Source organism: Myotis brandtii, unplaced genomic scaffold (assembly GCF_000412655.1).
Source record: "Myotis brandtii unplaced genomic scaffold, ASM41265v1 scaffold32, whole genome shotgun sequence".
NCBI classification, from domain to species: domain Eukaryota; kingdom Metazoa; phylum Chordata; class Mammalia; order Chiroptera; family Vespertilionidae; genus Myotis; species Myotis brandtii.
Genome location: NW_005362269.1, coordinates 14,140,641 through 14,158,162, shown reverse-complemented (window position 1 = coordinate 14,158,162; position 17,522 = coordinate 14,140,641). Strand labels below are relative to the sequence as shown.

Sequence of the window (17,522 nt, the reverse complement as noted above, 5' to 3'; positions counted from 1 at the left end):
CCCGCTGCCCCCTCCCTCCCATTTCATAAAGAGCTGCTCAAACACCACCTTTTCAGAAAGGCCTTTGTGAGCACCCACATAGACACTGCCTATCACTCTCTAACCCTTTAGACTATTTTATTTCTCTTCATCGCACTTATCATTATCTGAAACTATATACATATGTGTGTGTGTTTTCCTGAGAGGTGCTTTAATTTGAAACTGCAGTGAATTGGGGTCAAAAGTCAGGCTAAGCCACAGGGAAGAGAGGAAGCCTGGCAGAGTAGCATGGGAATGCCTCCTGACGAGGTGCAGGGGGGAGAATGGGAGGGAACCAGCGTGGCCGTAGCTCCTGGGCTCACAGGTACCCGCTGCTTCTGTTGGGGGTGGGGTACTCGGCTCAGCTTCAAAGGGTCTGGAACTTGTCGATGAGGCATGGCATAGCCACAGGTTGATCGTTAAGGTCAAACTATTTCTCTCTGCAGCACGGGACATAGTGGGCCGTGCGGTGCTCCTGGTAACTGCTGCTTCCTTTCCTATCTGGGGGACGGACAAGTGATTCCTTGTCATGGGAAAGTTGGGGCCCCTTAGGCTTGATGCCTCTCTGGCCCATGGCCAAAAGCTGTTAAGTTTCTTGGAACTTGGGGGCCTTGGATTTGGGGTCCCCGTGTTGTTCCTCTATAATGCATGGGCAGGCGAGATGGCCTTGGCTTCTTTGCTGGAAGTTGGTCTCTTTGGATCTCCATCCATCCATCCATCCATCCATCCATCCATCCATCCATCCATCCAGACTTCCTTGCTTATTTCCCTGAGGATGGGGACTTGCTCTCCACTGCATCTCTGGTTCTAAGTATATGTTAGATGCTATGAAAATATTTGTTGAATGGGTGAATGGATGGATGGACATGTAGGTGGAGAAGACCCTCTCTGGTGTCCTCTTCATACCCTGTCAAAGCTTCCTGTGTCCTTCTGACTTTTGCTCATAGTTCTTCTTCAGCCTTGAGCCCATTTCTGCCAACCAAGATCACCTTCATCAGGCCCAGTTTGACCCTTGGGGCCCTTCTGTAGTACATCAAACTTTTAAAATCTTAAGTCACACACACACACACACACACACACACACACACACACACACACACCTTTGAGAGAAGGGTGCTTGTCTCGTTCAGCATTGTATCCCCCAGAAACTAGCCTGGTCACTCTAGAAATGCTTGTTGAATAAATAACAGGTACCTGTAAGGTAGCACAGACTTAATTCTGCTTTGTGTTATCATTGGTTATTTGTATGTGTGTCGTGCCAGCCTGGGGGTGAGGGGGGGAACTGGGTCTTAGTCATCTCGATACCGAGGCTAACTCATTGCTTCACTAGTGACGATGATATTAACAGCATGAGCAGATGCCCTTTGGTGAACATCCACTGTCTAAGTGCCAGGTACTAGACTTCACCTACATTAGAGTTCATGTACTTTTCAAGACCACTCTCTGGGATGGTTTTATGAGTGTCCCTTCACAGAGAAGGAAACTACAGCTCAGAGAGACTGGACAAGTAGCCCATGGTCCATTGGTTTATAAATCAAGAAGGAGAATTGGAGCCAGATAGTTCTGACACTAGAGTCCCTTTCTTTCCCTCTTCCTACGGTGGTTTTCCTCTGTGGGGGTAAAAGGCCTCTTATAAAACTAATTTCAACTAAATGGACTTGCAAATGGTCAGGACATCTTCAAACAGACTTGGTGACTGCTCTGTACTGCTGTCACTTGACTGTCCTAGATACTGGACAGCTCAGGGTTTACAGTTCTCCACATTCTCCTAGTATAAGACATAAGACCTTCTTTTGAGGTTCCCAATGGTGTACCAGGACAACCACCCCACAGGGAGCCACTGCCCAACTGAGGCAGCAGTGTCCTCACCTGTCACGTAGTTCTTTAAATCCAGCTCATTGCTGAGAGGATTGTTGCTCTTGAACATATACAGGTTAAAGGGGGCTGGTTCCTTGCCCACGTTTTTCCACATGGTGTAGTCTGGAGAGGTCCATCGTCCAGCCAGCACATCATAATCACGTTGAGTGAAGTGGACCAGTTTGGTCAGGGGATCGTAGAGTCCCCCATGGAAGCCAATGACCATCTGGAAGTCGGGGTTGGAGTCATAATAAATCTCCCCATAGGCTGTATATTGCAACTGTTTGATCATGAGACCGTTGATGCTGAACACAGCTAGGGGAGTCCCTGTGTTATCTGAGGCAACGTAGTACTCCTCCCCACTGCTGCTCTCCATGGCAAAGAGGTGACCTTGGAGGTCATAGTAGAGCGAGGTTATCTCTGAATTGGAGTGATTGTAGACATGGGTGATGCGAGTCGGGTTGTGGAGGTCAGAGTAGAAATATTGCAGATGGTGGCCCAAGTTGGTCTTGTAGGAAGCCCGCCGCCCCACACCATCATAGCGGTATTGGACGCTCCACCCACTGGCCTTGTTGTAGGCTCTCGTCAGGAGGCCCTTGGAGTTGTACTCGAAGATGTCAGCCCCTCGCTGGCACAGATAGCCATCATCGTCAATTTTGTACTGCACATCGCCAAGTCTGGTTATCCGATCCCGGAGGTCATAGCGCAAGGGCATAAGGCGCACACTATTGCCCGGGTTCAGCAAGTGAAGGTTCCCGTTGAGGTCATAGCTGTAGCGCCAGGTCGGGCGGTCATTGACAGCCACACTCTGAAGCTGCCCATCCCCGTCATAGTCATAGGTGTACTTGGTGGTGTTGGCATAGGGCCCCAGTTTTAGCTCCCTCTTGATCACTCTTCCCATGCTGTCATATTGCACCGTCATCCAGTACATGAGGGACCTGAACATCTCGTACTGAACTTCCTTGATCCTCCCGTGGGTGTCAAAGTGTTTGCTGAGGGTCATCACGGCAGTGGTAATGATTTGGTTGATGTCATAATAGATAACCCCAAACTTGCCAAAGTGTTCCACCTTGCCTGAAATCTCATCATAGCGGTAGAGGTCAACAGGAAGGGGAGTTTCACTTATGACGGGCTTAATGCTTGCGATCCGGAAGCTGTTGTCATGATAGGTGTAGTCGAACCTGGCATTGACCATGCCTTCCTCAGAAAACCTATAGATCTGCTTGTCCACGAGCGGGCCAATCTTCCGGTACCGGATGGTGCAGGAGAAGCCCCCACTTTGGAGGTTGACCATCTTCAAAACACCAGTGGTCTCGTCGTACCCAAAAGTGACAGCGGTACTGTCATAGACAATCTCTGATAACTTGGAGAGTTTCCCATACTTGTAGAATACCTGGCGCCCAGTGCCCAAAAAGGATGTCTTCAGGATTCGGCCATCATCACTGTAGTCAAAGATGACCGAAGCATTGCTTTCAGGCGGGTTGTAAATGTTGCGGATGTAGCCAATGGAGGTGTGCGTGGACATGCTGTGCCGGGCGACGCTGGGCATGGTGACGGCATGGAGACGGTCGGAGGAGTCATACTCAAATATGTACTGACGCTGACTCTGAAGCAGGAGGACCATGGACTGGAGGAAAGAAGGAGGAAGGAAACCCATGAGTTGGCTTTTGAGGACCAATCATTCACACTGACAGAATTTATGCCATTTCCCCCAAAAGTCCATTCAAAAGGCACGAGGGATGGGGAAGTTTAGACCAGAGATTATGAGTAGGTTGATTTCATCGGGCATGCCAACTCTGATGGATCAGGGTGGCTGTCTGGAGCAGCGCTTCTTAAACCTTAATGTGCATGTGAAATACCCAGAGATCTTGTTAAAAGGCAGATTCTGATTCATTAGTTCTGGGAGGGGTGGGGCCTGAGAATCTGCTTTTATAACAAGCTCCCAGGTGATGCTGCTGTTGCTTAGAGGGCTTGGAGGACCGAGCTAAGAGGCATTGGTTGAGTTTGCCTATAGACTCATTAACAAGGAATCCTGAAACTGTTTAGTAATGACTTGCCACTGACACAGCAGGGGACAGGTGTGACACACATACCATGTTTCTGCCACCCCTGATTAAAGAGAAAGCACAGCCTCCCTTTAGAAGCTACTGAAAAGATTAAATAGTTCAGAATCATTGATTCTTTGGGTAAAAAAAAATGGCCTTGAACTTGAGGCCATTGGGAGATTCCTGCCTCCTCTGGTCAACCATTCCAGTATTTTATGGCATAATGAGAACAGTATTTGGGAGGGACCGAAGGGACAGCAGCCTCTTGCAGAGGAGGTAACAGCTCTGTCTGCAAGGGATCACTAATCAGGAGTTGAGGAAGGAAGGAATGGAAACGGACCTGTGTCAAGGTGAGTCCAGCAGCTTCTGTCTAATGATGAGATGACCAGGGCAGCCTCAAAAGTCGTGACTAGTGTCCTGAAGGGACCTCTTTTTATTGCATGGCCAACCTCTGCAGACCTACATGGAGACCTGAACCTGGCACTTTTAGACACAGGGAATCTGTGGAGAGGATCCGTTGGCTGGTTCAACAATAGGCCCAGAGGAAGGGCGTTGCTCTGTGTGCTTGAGTTTTAAGCACAATCTCTTCTTCTGATGGCTAAATTTCGGGCAAGGCATTTCTAATTTATAAGTAATTTATAAGAAATGATTAGCCATTTCTAATTTATAAGCAAGGATTTCTACTTTGTAAGTGATGATTAGCCATGTTGCCAATGGGATGATTCTGTCAGCTTCAACAGCACTTATTAGGATTTTTGGAATAAAATCAGACCGTCTATCCGTTTTGCCATTCCTGAGTATCTAGTACTTTTTTTTTTTTTTGCTTTTAATGGTAATAGTGCTGAGCTATGAATAACATTTCATTTAGATTGCCTCCTTCCCAGTGAGGGGGGATAGTGGGAGGGGAGCCCTTGTGGAATCCAAGTAAAGATGTTCAGATGGCTTATAGCAAAGTGTATTCGGTCAGCTGAAAAAGAGCAGCCTTACCAAGAGACAGCCCCGCTGGCCCAGGGTGGCACGGGTACCCACCTTGTCAAGGTAGGAGTAGCTCCACACTTTCCCGTCAGCAAACATGCGTGACACGATCCGGCCTTGCTTGTCGATGTCTGTCCTCTCGCTCATGGCCCCACGCTGCAGGCCAGCCAAACGCCCATTGAAGAAGTACGAGACGTTGACGGCTGCCAACCCGCTGCTGGGGAGCCAGAGGAAGGGGCGGCCCACCTGGTCGTAAATGATCCTCAGGGTGAACTTCCGGTGATCATCATAGATCTTTTCCGTTCGAATATTCCGGTCATAGTCGATGGACAAGAGATTCCTTCCATGGACCTAGGCAAACACAAAGGGCCTGGCTTGAAATATACCACCTGGGCGTGTTAGCTCAGGCTTCTATGGAGGATGTGGTTGGCGCGGCTGGGGCACAGTGTGCGTTGGAGGAAGAAATAACCCTGAATTTACCTAGAGGAGTGCTTTCTAAACTCTTACATCATGGTATGCATGGAAAATGGCGATATTTGTAGGATGTACTGGAATACAGACATGGGGCTGCTTAAGGTCAGCGATGGCTGATCTGGGCATGGCAGCCAGGAGCAGTCACATGGGCTGTGACTTGCACAATTACAAGGGTACCACCAGGTTGTAGGAAGCGTGGATGGCGACAAATGTGCAGTGCACGGCCACCGAGGGGCCAAGAGGATTTGTATATTTGCACACTTAGAACCATTTTTGGCCATGTCATCAGCTGAGCAGCTAACAATCTGTAATAGCAGGTGCCAGGATTTCTTCTGAAGCCTTAAGTACCCAGGAGGGTAGGGAGAAGGTCTTGGAAACCCATATTTTACAAAGACCTGGGAATCTGAAGGCTCATTCTTATGTGCACTCCTTTACTTCTATGTAGAGAAAATCTTACCACTGTCAGGGTTGCAAGAACTCAGTGGGGAGACCTCAGCAGGGCTGGGAGATGCCAAAAAAGGGGAGGGCTGACTCTTGAGGTTTAGCTAGTCCTGAGAGGATGGCTGGAAGTGAATAAAATGAGGCCGACTCAGTCAGGCTCTTTCAATATAATTGACTGCAAATCCAGACGTCCCTGGAGTGACTGCTGAAGGCAACGGAGGATATAAACAGGCAGAGGGAAGAGACGGGAGAGATGTCTGGTACCTCCTCACCTTACCCTAATGGTTCACTAGCAACTAATGATAATAACGATGCTGGTGATGATGATGGTAATAATAACTTCCATATGGACCGAGGGCTAGTATGTATAGGCATTGAGTTAGGCGATTTGCATCTATTGTCTGAGCTGATGCTCACAAAGATCACTGGATCAATGAGGAAACTGAGCTGGAAACAGAGAGGTTACGTCCTTGCTCAAGGTCTCACAGCAATGACGTGGTGGGGTTGGTCTGGGATTTACTAGTAGCTCTAAAGACTTTGACCAGTTAACCACTTAGACATGTAACCAGGTTTACTGCTTCCTGTGTTATATGCACATTGAGTGCCCTGAGATATGTCCACTGAGGCAGAGACTGTAAGGCAATGCCACAGCCCTTGAGGGCTTCATGTTGCAGCGTGATGGGGAGACGAGGACTATTTCTAATACCTCAGACACCCGTATTCTGCAGAGCAGTATTGCACTCAGGTAAAGAATGACATTTCACAGCTTCCTTTGGAGATAGGGGTGGCTAACATGATGTAAGTGATAGTTATTAGCTCGGTCTTCTGGGAACCTTGAAGAAGCCGACTCAGCTAAGAAGTAGGCACCCTTTGTTTTCCCCGCTTTCCTCTCCTCTTAGGTGGAATGTGGACGTGATCTCTGGAGCTCCAGCATTCACCTTGTGACTATGGGCTGACTTTGAGGATGGAAACCTCAAGGATGATGGCTCACCCAGAGAAAGAGTCTAGATCTCTCTCTCTCTCTCTCTCTCTCTCCCTAGGTGTCTTTAATGGTCATCCATACCAACCTTGAATTGCTTACCTCTAGATTCCTTTTAGATCATAAAAAATAGCACGTTATTCCTATATCTCTGTTACATTGCAGTTGAAACTAATCTAAACTGATATAAGCCCCTGATGCTTTGACAGGTACTGTGCTAGGTACTTTAGATACCTGATCCCAGTTTAATTCTCACAACATAAGTAGAAGTTATTTTTTACATGGGCAGTTAGCTCAGAGGGTGACATAGCTAGACAGGTTCAGGGGCTGGATTTGAACCCAGGACTATTTGACTCTTCAAACTGTTGCTGTTCCTGTGGAAAGAAAGGGATAGAACATTGGAGATAGAACATTTGGAAAAAAGACAGGTTCAGGGGCTGGATTTGAACCCAGGACTATTGGACTCTTCAAACTGTTGCTGTTTCCGTGGAGAGAAAGGGATAGAACATTTAGAACATTTGGAAAAGCCTGGATATAGGGATGAAGGTGGCAAGTTCTTGGGATTATAAGAAGCTTAGCTTTCAGCGGAAGATGCACACCATCAGACTCGCAGCAATTGGGAAGAACAGTCAAGAAGGCAACAGGGGAGGGGTAGCATTTTTTTTTAACCAGTCCAAACTTAACGCTGCCAGAATTACTGGGGATCTTGATCCCACATTAGAGTCACACAGGCTGGGGTCACCTCCTCTGGAGACAGAAGTTTGGCCACATCTGGTTGCTCCATTTGGGACAACTGCAGAAGATTCCCAGACCTGCGAGTTTAAGAATTCCAGCTCAAGCCCTCGCCAATGTTTTATTCGCAGAATGAATGATGCGGCAAGAGGGAGGAAGGATTTTCAGCATTCTCTGAGCCAACTGCTAGTGACACCCCACCATCTCCTATCTCCTATCCCCATTCCCTTTCCCTATCCCCCCTTTTGCTTCTCTTTGATAACAGTGTATAGCCCCCAGTGCATTTATTATTCACTAGAGGTCCAGTGCACAAAATTCATGCACTTGCCGGGGGGGTCCCTCAGCCCAGCCTGCGCACTCTCGCAGTCCGGGAGCCCTTGGGGGATGTCCGACATCCTTAGTGCTGCAGTGGAGGCAGGGGAGGCTCCTGTCACTGCCACTGCGCTTGCCAGCCATGAGCCTGGCTTCTGGCTGAGCGGCAGTCCCCCTGTGGGAGCTCACTGACCACCAGGGGGCAGTCCTGTGTTAAGCGTCTGTCCCTGGTGGTCAGTGCGTATCATAGTGACGGGTCGTTCCGCTGTTCAGTAGATTTGCATATTAGCCTTTTATTATATAGGATTGAATGTTAATTCTGCGCCAACATCAGGCTTGGTGCCTGTGGTGGAAGGTGGGACGAGCACCACCAACAGAGCCATGTGGCCTGAGGACCTATGATGCTCTTAGCCTGCTCCGAGCACTGCCCTTATTTTATCTTATTCAATCCTCACAATAACACTCCTAGGCGAGCACTGTTATTATCTTCCTGTGACATGCAAGGCATGACTAGGTTTAAATGCCCTGCCCAAGCTTATACAAGTGGTAAGTTGTGCAGCCAGGACCCCAAGCCAGAGTTCATGGTCTTCACCTGGCTCAGTCCTGCCTCTCCGACCAGCGCATGTGATTCCATCAGGCACGTGATTCTAAACCGTGGGGGCTGCTGTAGCAAATCCTGCTGCTGGACTGATTCCACAGCACAGAGTCAGCTCCCAGGGAATAGAAGCGGGTGGTTCTGATGTGTGCTCTTGGTTAAAATATCTCAGTATGGGATGGCCAGCATGGCTCCGTGGTTGAGTGGTGACCCATGAACCAGGAGGTCACGGTTTGATTCCCCGTCAGGGCACATGCCCAGGTTGTGGGCTTGATCCCCAGTATGGGGTGTGCAGGAGGCAGCTGAGCAATGAGTCTCTCTCATCATTGATGTTTCTATTTCTCCCTCTCCCTTCCTCTCTGCAATCAATAAAAATATATTTAAAAAGTACACTCAGTATGATAGAAGGCCCTGTCTTCAGTTACATGGGAGAGAACAACAGGTGAATAGTACATGCAACCATAATATAATCGCGCCTGTGTGTGTGTGTATGTGTATATGTATACTATAACATAATCAGGGCAGAGATCAACATGTAAGTCACATACACATGCATGACTATCATTAAAACTATACTAGAGGCCCGATGCACGAAATTTGTGCAAGAGTAGGCCTTCCTTCCCCTGGCTGCCAGCACTGGCTTCCCTACGGCACCCGGGACCTGGGCTTCCCTTGCAGCCCCGGCTTTGTCCAGAAGGTCGTCCAGAAGGACGTCTGGTCTAATTAGCATATTACAATTTTATTATTATAGATTAGTACATGAGGGTGTTAAACTTGCAGAACTGAATAGTGGACAAGCACAGAAGAGGGGTCCCGGACCTCTGACGGCCAACATTTGGGTTTGATGCTACTACTGAGAGCTGACGAGGCCTTTGCCCCCTTGTCTGGGTGCACCAACCGTGAAGAAGTAATAAGCACTAACTATTAGCCACTGATAATTCAAGGGGGGATTTTATTCCCAAATTCACCATGTCCCTGGGAATTGGATTTTATTATAGCACTGGTTAGAATTAACTTTTTATTTTCTTGTTTATTAAGGTGTAATTGGCATATATTAATGTATAAGTTTAAGGTGTACAGCGTAATGATTTGACTTACATATATCGTGAAATGATTAGAGCAGTAAATTTAGTTGACATCCATCATCTCAGATAGAAAAAAGAAAAAAAGAACAAACACTATTTTTCTCCTTATAATGAGAATTCTTAGGATTCACTCTCTTAACAACTGTTCACTGCAGCCATCAAGTTTGCATTACATCCCCAGTACTTAGTTATTATTTTTATTGGTTGGAGAGTTAGTTGGCATTTATTATTTTTTTACTGTTGAAAGTATTATAGATGTCCTTTATTTTTTCAGTTTTGCTCCCCTCCATCTGGCCCCCGCCCTACCCTAGGCCTTCATCTCACTATTGTCTGTGTCCATGGGCTATGCATATATGCATATACATTATTTGGTTAATTTCTTCCCTCCCTGCCCCCCTCTCCCAGCTCCCTTCCCTCTAAGGTCTGTCAGTCTGTTCCATGCATCCATGTCCCTGGACTTATTTTGTTCATCAGTTTTTATTGTTGTTGTTCTTTAGAGTCCACATATAAGTGAGATGATGTGATATTTGTATTTCTCTGGCTGGCTTATTTCACTTAGCATAATAATCTCCAGGTCTACCCATGCCCTTTCAAAGGGTAAGAGATCCTTCTTTTATACAGATGCATAGTATTCCATTGTGTAAATGTGCCACAGCTTTTTTATCCACTCATCTGCTGATGGGACTTGAGCTGTTTCCAGATCTTAGCTATTGTAAATAATGCTGCACAGGGGTGCATATATCCTTTCTGATTAGTGTTCTGGAATTCTTAGGATATATTCCCAGAAGTGGGATCACTGGGTCAAATAGCAGTTCTATTTTTAATTTTTTGAGGAGTCTCCAGGCTGTTTTCCACAGTGGCTGCATCAGTCTGCATTCCCACCATAGTGCACAAGGGTTCCCTTTCCCCCCACATCCTTGCCAGCACTTGTTGTTTATTGATTTATTGATGGTAGCCAATCTGGCATGTGTAAGGTGATACCTCATTGTATTTTTAATTTGCAGCGCTCTGATGATTAGTGATGTTGAGCATTTTTTCATATGTCTGTTGGCCATCTGTATGTCCTCTTTGGAGAAGTGTCTATTCAGGTTCTTTGCCCATTTTTTAGTTAGATTGTTTGTCTTCCTTTTGCTGAGTTGTATGATTTCTTCACATATTTTGGAAATGAACTCCTTATCAGACGTATCGTTGACGTATGGTTGGTGAATATGTTCTCCCATATAGTGGGCTCCCTTTTGGTCTTGAGGATGGTTTCTTTTGCTGTGCAGAAGCTTTTTAGTTTGATGCAGTTCCATTTTAAAAATTCTTTCCTTTGTTTCTCTTGCCCTAGGAGATGTACTGGTGAAAATTCTGTTAAGTGAGATGTCTGAGAGTTTGCTGCCTATGTATTCTTCTAGGATTTTTATGGTTTCCCAACTTACATTTGTCTTTTATTCATTTTGAGTTTATTCATGTGTATGGTGTAAGTTGGTGGTCTAGTTTCATTTTCTTGCATGTATCTGTCTGATTTTCCCAATACCATTTATTGAAGAGACTGTCTTGACTCCATTGTATGCTCTTGCCTCCTTTGTCAAATATTAATTGACCATAATGGTGTGGGTCGATTTCTGGGTTCTCTGTTCTGTTCTGTTAATCTATATGCCTGTTCTTGTGCCAGAACCAGGCTGTTTTGCTTACAATGGCTTTGTGGTATAGTTTGCTATTGGTATTGTGATCCCTCCACTTTGTTCTTCTTTCTCAAGATTGCCGAGGCTATTCAGGGTCTTTTTGGGTTCCATATAAATTGTACTTAGTTACTTATGACTGGAAGTTTGTATCTTTTCCTTCCTCCAATTCCCTTCCCCTCTGGTAATCACAAATAATATGATCTAATTTTCTATGAGTTAGATTTTATTTTTTTAAGATTCTACATACAAGTGAAATCATACAATATTTGTCTTCCTCTAACTTGTTTTACTTAGCATAATGCCCTCCAAGTCCATCCATGCTGTTGAAAATAGCATTTTCTCATTTTATATGGCTGAATAATATTCCATTGCATCTGTCTGTCTACCTATTTATCTTATATCTTCTTTATCCATTCATCCATTGATAGACACTGAGGTTGTTTCTAAATCTTGGATATCTACACTAATAAAAGAGAAACATGCAAATTGGTGTCACTCCACTACACCCACCAGCCAATCAGGATGAGTATGCAAATTAACCCAACAAAGATGGCAGTTAATTTGCATACCCAGGCACAGAGCGAGGACTGAAGGCTCCGGCTGGAGTGAAGACTGAAGACTGAAGAGGAGCCTCACTGCGGCTGGAGGGGAGAAGCCTAGCTTCGAGGCTTGGCTTCTCCGCTGCGGCCGGACCAAAGGCCTGGGTCCTGGGTGCAGGAGGAAAACTGGTGCCGGCAGCCAGAGGAAGGAAGGCCTATTGCACGAATCTTCATGCAACGGGCTTCTAGTTATAAATAATTCTTCTCTGAAAATATGGGAATGTAGCTCTCTCTTTGACATAGTGTTTTCATTTCCTTTGAATATATTCCCAGAAGTGGAGTTGCAAGATTATATAGTAGTACTATTTTTATTTTTGGAGGATCCTCCATGCTCTCTTCCACCAACAGTACACAGAGTTCCTCTTTCTCTATATCTTCATTGGCATTGGTTTCTTATCTTTTTAATGATGGCTATTCCTACAGGCACGATGTGGTACCTCACTGTGGTTTTGATTTGCATTTCCCTAATGATTAGTGATGTTGAGCGTCTTTTCATTTGTTTAGCCATTTGTGTATCTTCTTTGGAAAATGTCTGTTTAAGTCCTTTGCTCATTTTTAAGTGGGATTATTTGTGGCTCCCCCATGGCAGGTCAGGGCTGGGAGCCACACTCAGCATGGGTAGGCTATGGCTCAGCTCCCTTGACTGGGTAGGGTAGGAGGGCCCATGTTAGGCACATCCCAAACTTTCCAAATAGGCCTCTTGGTCTGGAGGGCCAGGGGCTATACTCAGCAGAGGGTGGGGCTGTGAACAACCTCCCCCTGCCTGGGCATAGCAGGGGGGCCTCCCCACCTGGTACTGGCTCTGCTCTGGCATGGTCATCTCTGCCTGTCCACCTGTGGGCTTGAGTCTTGCAGGGCTATGCAGCCTCCGGGTGTTCTCATCAGGCCTTCCAGTCAGATCGGGCTGGGCTGGGGCCATGACTCAGCTCTCCTGCCTGGGCGAGGGCAGACCATCACCCCACTGACTTCCCTGGCCAGACTGTGCCACAACTTGGCGCTGCAGATGAGCAAAGCCGCTGGTTGGGACTGCGACTTGCGCTCTGCCGGTGGGAGCTGGGTCTGCCAAGATCTGAGTGCTGGCTGTTGGAAGCTCCTCCTTTCTTCTTCATCAAAATCAGACCCCCCCTGCCTTCTCTGTGGGGTGGGACCAGAATGGGGTTCTCACGAAGCGACCCTACAATGTTGGGGCAGCTGGAGGTCCCCTCTGGGCTCCCTCTTCCTATGGAGGAACCGTAGGCTCAGGGTGACTTCTCTGCAGGGTGCTGTACCTGCCCAAGGGCGGCACCCGTGGGCACCATGTTGCTGCCCCTCTTCTCCTTAAAGTGCCGACTGTCTTAGCCTCTTCAGGGCCGGGGATGCTTCGGCCTCACCCGTGTTCTCTGATCCCCTCAGGTGCTTGTCTGTGAACAGTTGTCAGTTTCTCTTATGGGGGAACGAAGTCAGGAGCCACCTATGTCGCCGTCTTGGTGACTTCTGTAAAAATGCCCAATCCTTCTAATAATTAAATATGATGGATTCACCGGAAGCTGAGCCAAGCAGTGCAGGCCAGTTGTGCAATCTGATTAGAAGCAAGTAGCGTTAATTATGAGGGCACCACGTGTGAAGAGGAGGTGCCCCAGCTGTGGGGTGTGGGGTGCTGGAGGGCTGGCTGGCTCATGGGCACCTGCCCCCCAGTTCCGAGAGCGCAGGAGCTTTAATTTAGCCACGCCGTCCTCTTCGCCTGTACCCATCTACCCATCTAACCATATTTAAATTAACCCTGAGGCTTCCTGGAGAACATAAAAGTTATTTTGAATGATTTCCGATCAGCACATCAGCACAGTTCCCTTCCCAGCTGGCTCGGTAGGTGCGGAGCAACACAGAAACCAATTTTTAAATTAATACAATTTTGTGTTCGTAAGGAAGCCATTATTTTTAATTATCGAGCATTTTCCTCAGCCTGGCTTTCCCAGTTAATAAAACTCAGCTATTTAGCGCGCTTTTTATTTTTGCAGAGGGCAGGCTTGGGGAGGTAGCTTCCCCCGTGGGATCCCCCCGCCAGAATGTTTGGCTCTCACCAAGCACCCGCCTGTCACAAGGAGGCTCATAAAAAACCCTGGGAAAAGGAAACGCTGGCGTCAAAATGGCCCTGCTGGGCCCATAATGGGTGACTCCAACTAGCTCTCGGGGCAGAGATGGGAGCTGGTGATCTGAGAAACCGAGGAAATGAATGCTGGGCTGGATCCCCCCCGGGAGGCGGCACTGGAGCACAGCAGGAGAGGCTGCAGTGAGACTGACCGAAGAACCGTTTGCCCATCCTGCCTCCGGTAAGGGAAACGCAGAGAACACTAGCGAGGAAGGCCCGGGAGTGTCCACGTCTGGCCACGTTTAAGGCAGAAGTCCTGCCGTGGAGAGGCTAGTTATTCACCTTCCGAGAGGAGAGGTCTGGCTCAGATGCCATCTTCATTTCTTTCTGGGCCGGTTATCTGGGGTTTATTTATTTTATTTTTATTTTACTTCTTTTTAATCCTCATCTGAGGACATGTTTTTATTGATTTTAGAGAGAGAGGAAGGAGAGGGAAGGAAGGGGGGTGGGGGAGGGAGAGAGGGAGGGAGAAAAGAAGAGAGAGGGAGAAATATAAATTGGTTGCCTCCCCTATGCACCCACCTGCAACCTGGGTCTGTGCCCTGACCAGGAATCGAACCTGTGACCCTTTGGTTGTATGGGCCAACATTCCAACCAACTGAGCCACACCAGCCAGGGCTGTCTTCTGGGATTTAAAAAGTAGCTTCTCACCTGGCTGGTGTGGCTCAGTTGGTTGAGTATTGTCCCATGCACCAGGAGGTCGCAGGTTTGATTCCCGGTCAGGGCACATACCGGAGTTGTTGGCTCGATCCCCAGTAGGGGGCATTCAGGAGGTAGGGGATCAATGTTTCTATCTCTCCCTCTTCCTTCCTCTCTCTGAGATCAATAAAATACATATTTAAAAAATAAAAAATTAAAAAGCAGCTTCTCTCCCAGCTCCCATATAGCAAGACTCAATGCTACACTGGGATCAGTGCTTGTGCAGACAAAACAACTTACTAAGTTTAAATAATGTATAATCAGAAGGGCAAGCCTCGGCAAACACATTACATAATGTATTTCCCCCAGCAAACACTACTTTCGGATGACTTGCTATTTTGGATGGTGGTGAGGTGGAAAGACCTGAATTGTGAGTTGCAGCTTTGACAACGATTAGCTTTGTCACTGCAAAGCAGCACCTTTACCGCTCGCGCCTCCGTGTGCTGATCTGTAGTGGCCTGTGAGCTTCCGGTGGGCAGTAACTTCATCTCAATTCTCTTAGTGTCTCTATTATTTTGGGCATTGCTTGGTGCTTAACAAATGTTTTAAAATAAGGGGCTTGAATTAGGTAGAGTTTAAGAATCCTGGAAACTCTGATGATCTAAGGTTCTCACATGGAAAACCAAGAACAGAAAGTATGGCGGGACATCTGTGATCTCCAAATGTCTGAAGGGCTTCATTCCAAGGAGCAATTAGAGTCACTCAGGGAGGCCCCCCAAGACCTGGGATCAACAGTGGTTGAGCAGATTTTCATTGAGTAACCTTAAAGTCCCATTCATTCATTCATTCATTCAATATTGACTGACCACCTACTGTGTGCTTGTTACTGTGATCAACACTTAAGATCGAGCAAGATAGTTATGGCCCTGCCCTCATGGAGCTTCCAGGCCAAGGATGATAAAGACACGTGAACCAACAATGAAAAACATGAGCGTGGTAATGAGGGTAAACATAGGGAAGAGGTAATGGGAGCAGAGGAGGGACACAGCCAGAACCGGGCTGACAAGGACAGTGTCCTGAAGGCAGTGGGTTGGTGAGCAAGGGAGAGCTTGAGGAGTGAGCAAGGGCCCCCGTGCAGGCAGAGGACTCCATGTCAGAGGCTCTGGGACAGTCTAATGAAGGTGGGGGGGGGGCATGGGGAGGGAGATAGCAGAGAAGAGTCGCATCTGCTATGGAGGCTCAGCCCAGACGACCAGAACAAGCTTGTACTTGTCACCCTTCAACTTGAACTTTCAGAAGCCAGGTATGTCACATGTCTCCAGCGTCTAAGAAGGAAGCAGCCGGTCAGCCTGCCGATGAATTCTCCTTCGCATTCACTAGAGCAGGGGTGGGGACCTTGTTTCTGCCAAGGGCCATTTGGGTATTTATAACATCATTCGAGGGCCGTACAAAATTATCAGCTTAGCAATTAGCCTGCTGTATTTGGTCAAACATTTCATTAACTCACCCCTCATGCCTGGGCAGGGCCAGACCAAATGATTTCATGGGCCTTATGTGGCCCTCAGGCCAGATGTTCCCCACCCTACTCTAGAGGGGAAATCTGAGGAGGACTTCTGTATTTCTAAGATCCTCACCAGGGCCAATAAGCCCCCATGCCCTTGATCTCTCCTCCTGCTCAGGTTACAAGCAACCGTCTTTTATGTCTCAGGGCCTTTGCACATGCTGGTACCCTCGCATAGGAGGCTTTCCTCCCATCCCATGCCTGGAAAATTCCTATTCATTCCTTTCTTAGCTAAAATGCCATTTTCTTAGAGTGGCCTTAACCTAAATCAGACATTTCCCATTGTCCTCACCCTACAGTTTTCTTTCTAGCAGCCATCACAATTCCCATGACTGAACTCCACCAGGGTCTTACCCCTTTTCCATCACACCCTCCAAAACAGCAAGTCACCCAAAGTAACACTTGCTTGGGGAATGCCTTGTTTAACGTGTCTGCAGAAGTTTGTCCTTCTAATGAAGTATTCTTTAAGCTAATATGAAATGTCTTACAAGTTGTTCTTTCTGCACAAGCATTACTCGCAATTTAGAGTCTTGTCTGTTCTGTTTACCAATAAACACGCAGTGCTGAGTACAGTTCCAAGCACATACGAGGTATTTGCAAAAGGAAACATTAGTCGGTGCAGAGCGGGTGCACTGGAGCAGGAAGGAGCTGGTGAAATCCAGGCTTTCATGACGACCGAGTATGTCAACAGATCTACCTGAATGGGCTCCGTGCAGAATTGGGGTCACGGGTGTGTGTTCCCAGGCACACACGCATGGCTGCCTCATACCTCGCTCCTCTGTCACAGTCATTCGCCACAAAAGCAAAAGTAGCGCAAGCCAACGTGTAATTGCAATGTCATATTAATTATATGGAAACCAAAACAAAATTACTAACTCCCACTTCCTCTGGGAGTACTCATAACGCTAATACCAATATCATGATGGAAGATTACCTTGGAAGCAATTTTTCTTTTGTTCTGCCTCCTACACAAGTGGCTGTTTCTTGCTTTTGCAATCTTGATGCAAATCATAAGCCGGAGGAAATATCCTGGTTACATGCCTTCCTTTTCGGAGTGAATCACGCACCAAATCCATTTCAGGATAGAGCAGAAGTTTTACATCTTAATAGAAGGGGTCAATTTCAGTTCTGTCTTCCAAAAGTCTAGGAAAAGAGCTTGCTGGGGGGAGGGGAGGCATTAATGCACTTACCAATCCATCCTCAGGGCCAGCATTTTGCCTTGTGAGAATTTTGGCTTTGGAGAATGCAGAATATATCTGGTGTGTGTGTGTGTGTGTGTGTGAGAGAGAGAGAGAGAGAGAGATTTAACTTACATTCTTTTCCTTCTTTTTTTTTCTAAAAAATATATTTTTTTAAAATATATTTTTATTGATTTCAGAGAGGAAGGGAGAGGGAGAGAGAGAGAGAAACATCAATGA

At 47.0% G+C, this 17,522-nt stretch overlaps 1 protein-coding gene across 9 annotated transcripts in view; it reads right to left on the bottom strand.

Moving 5' to 3' along the window:
* The window catches only part of TENM2 (teneurin transmembrane protein 2), a 1,214,660-nt gene that overhangs the window by 14,236 nt on the left and 1,182,902 nt on the right, over positions 1-17,522 (bottom strand). For all 9 annotated transcript variants that reach the window (XM_005870581.2, XM_005870582.2, XM_005870583.2 and 6 more), the window contains 2 exons: positions 4,950-5,246; positions 1,888-3,502 (listed from right to left, as the gene is read on the bottom strand). In XM_005870581.2, the coding sequence (XP_005870643.1) occupies positions 1,888-3,502; positions 4,950-5,246 (1,912 nt within the window). The remainder of the gene's footprint in view (positions 1-1,887; positions 3,503-4,949; positions 5,247-17,522) is intronic.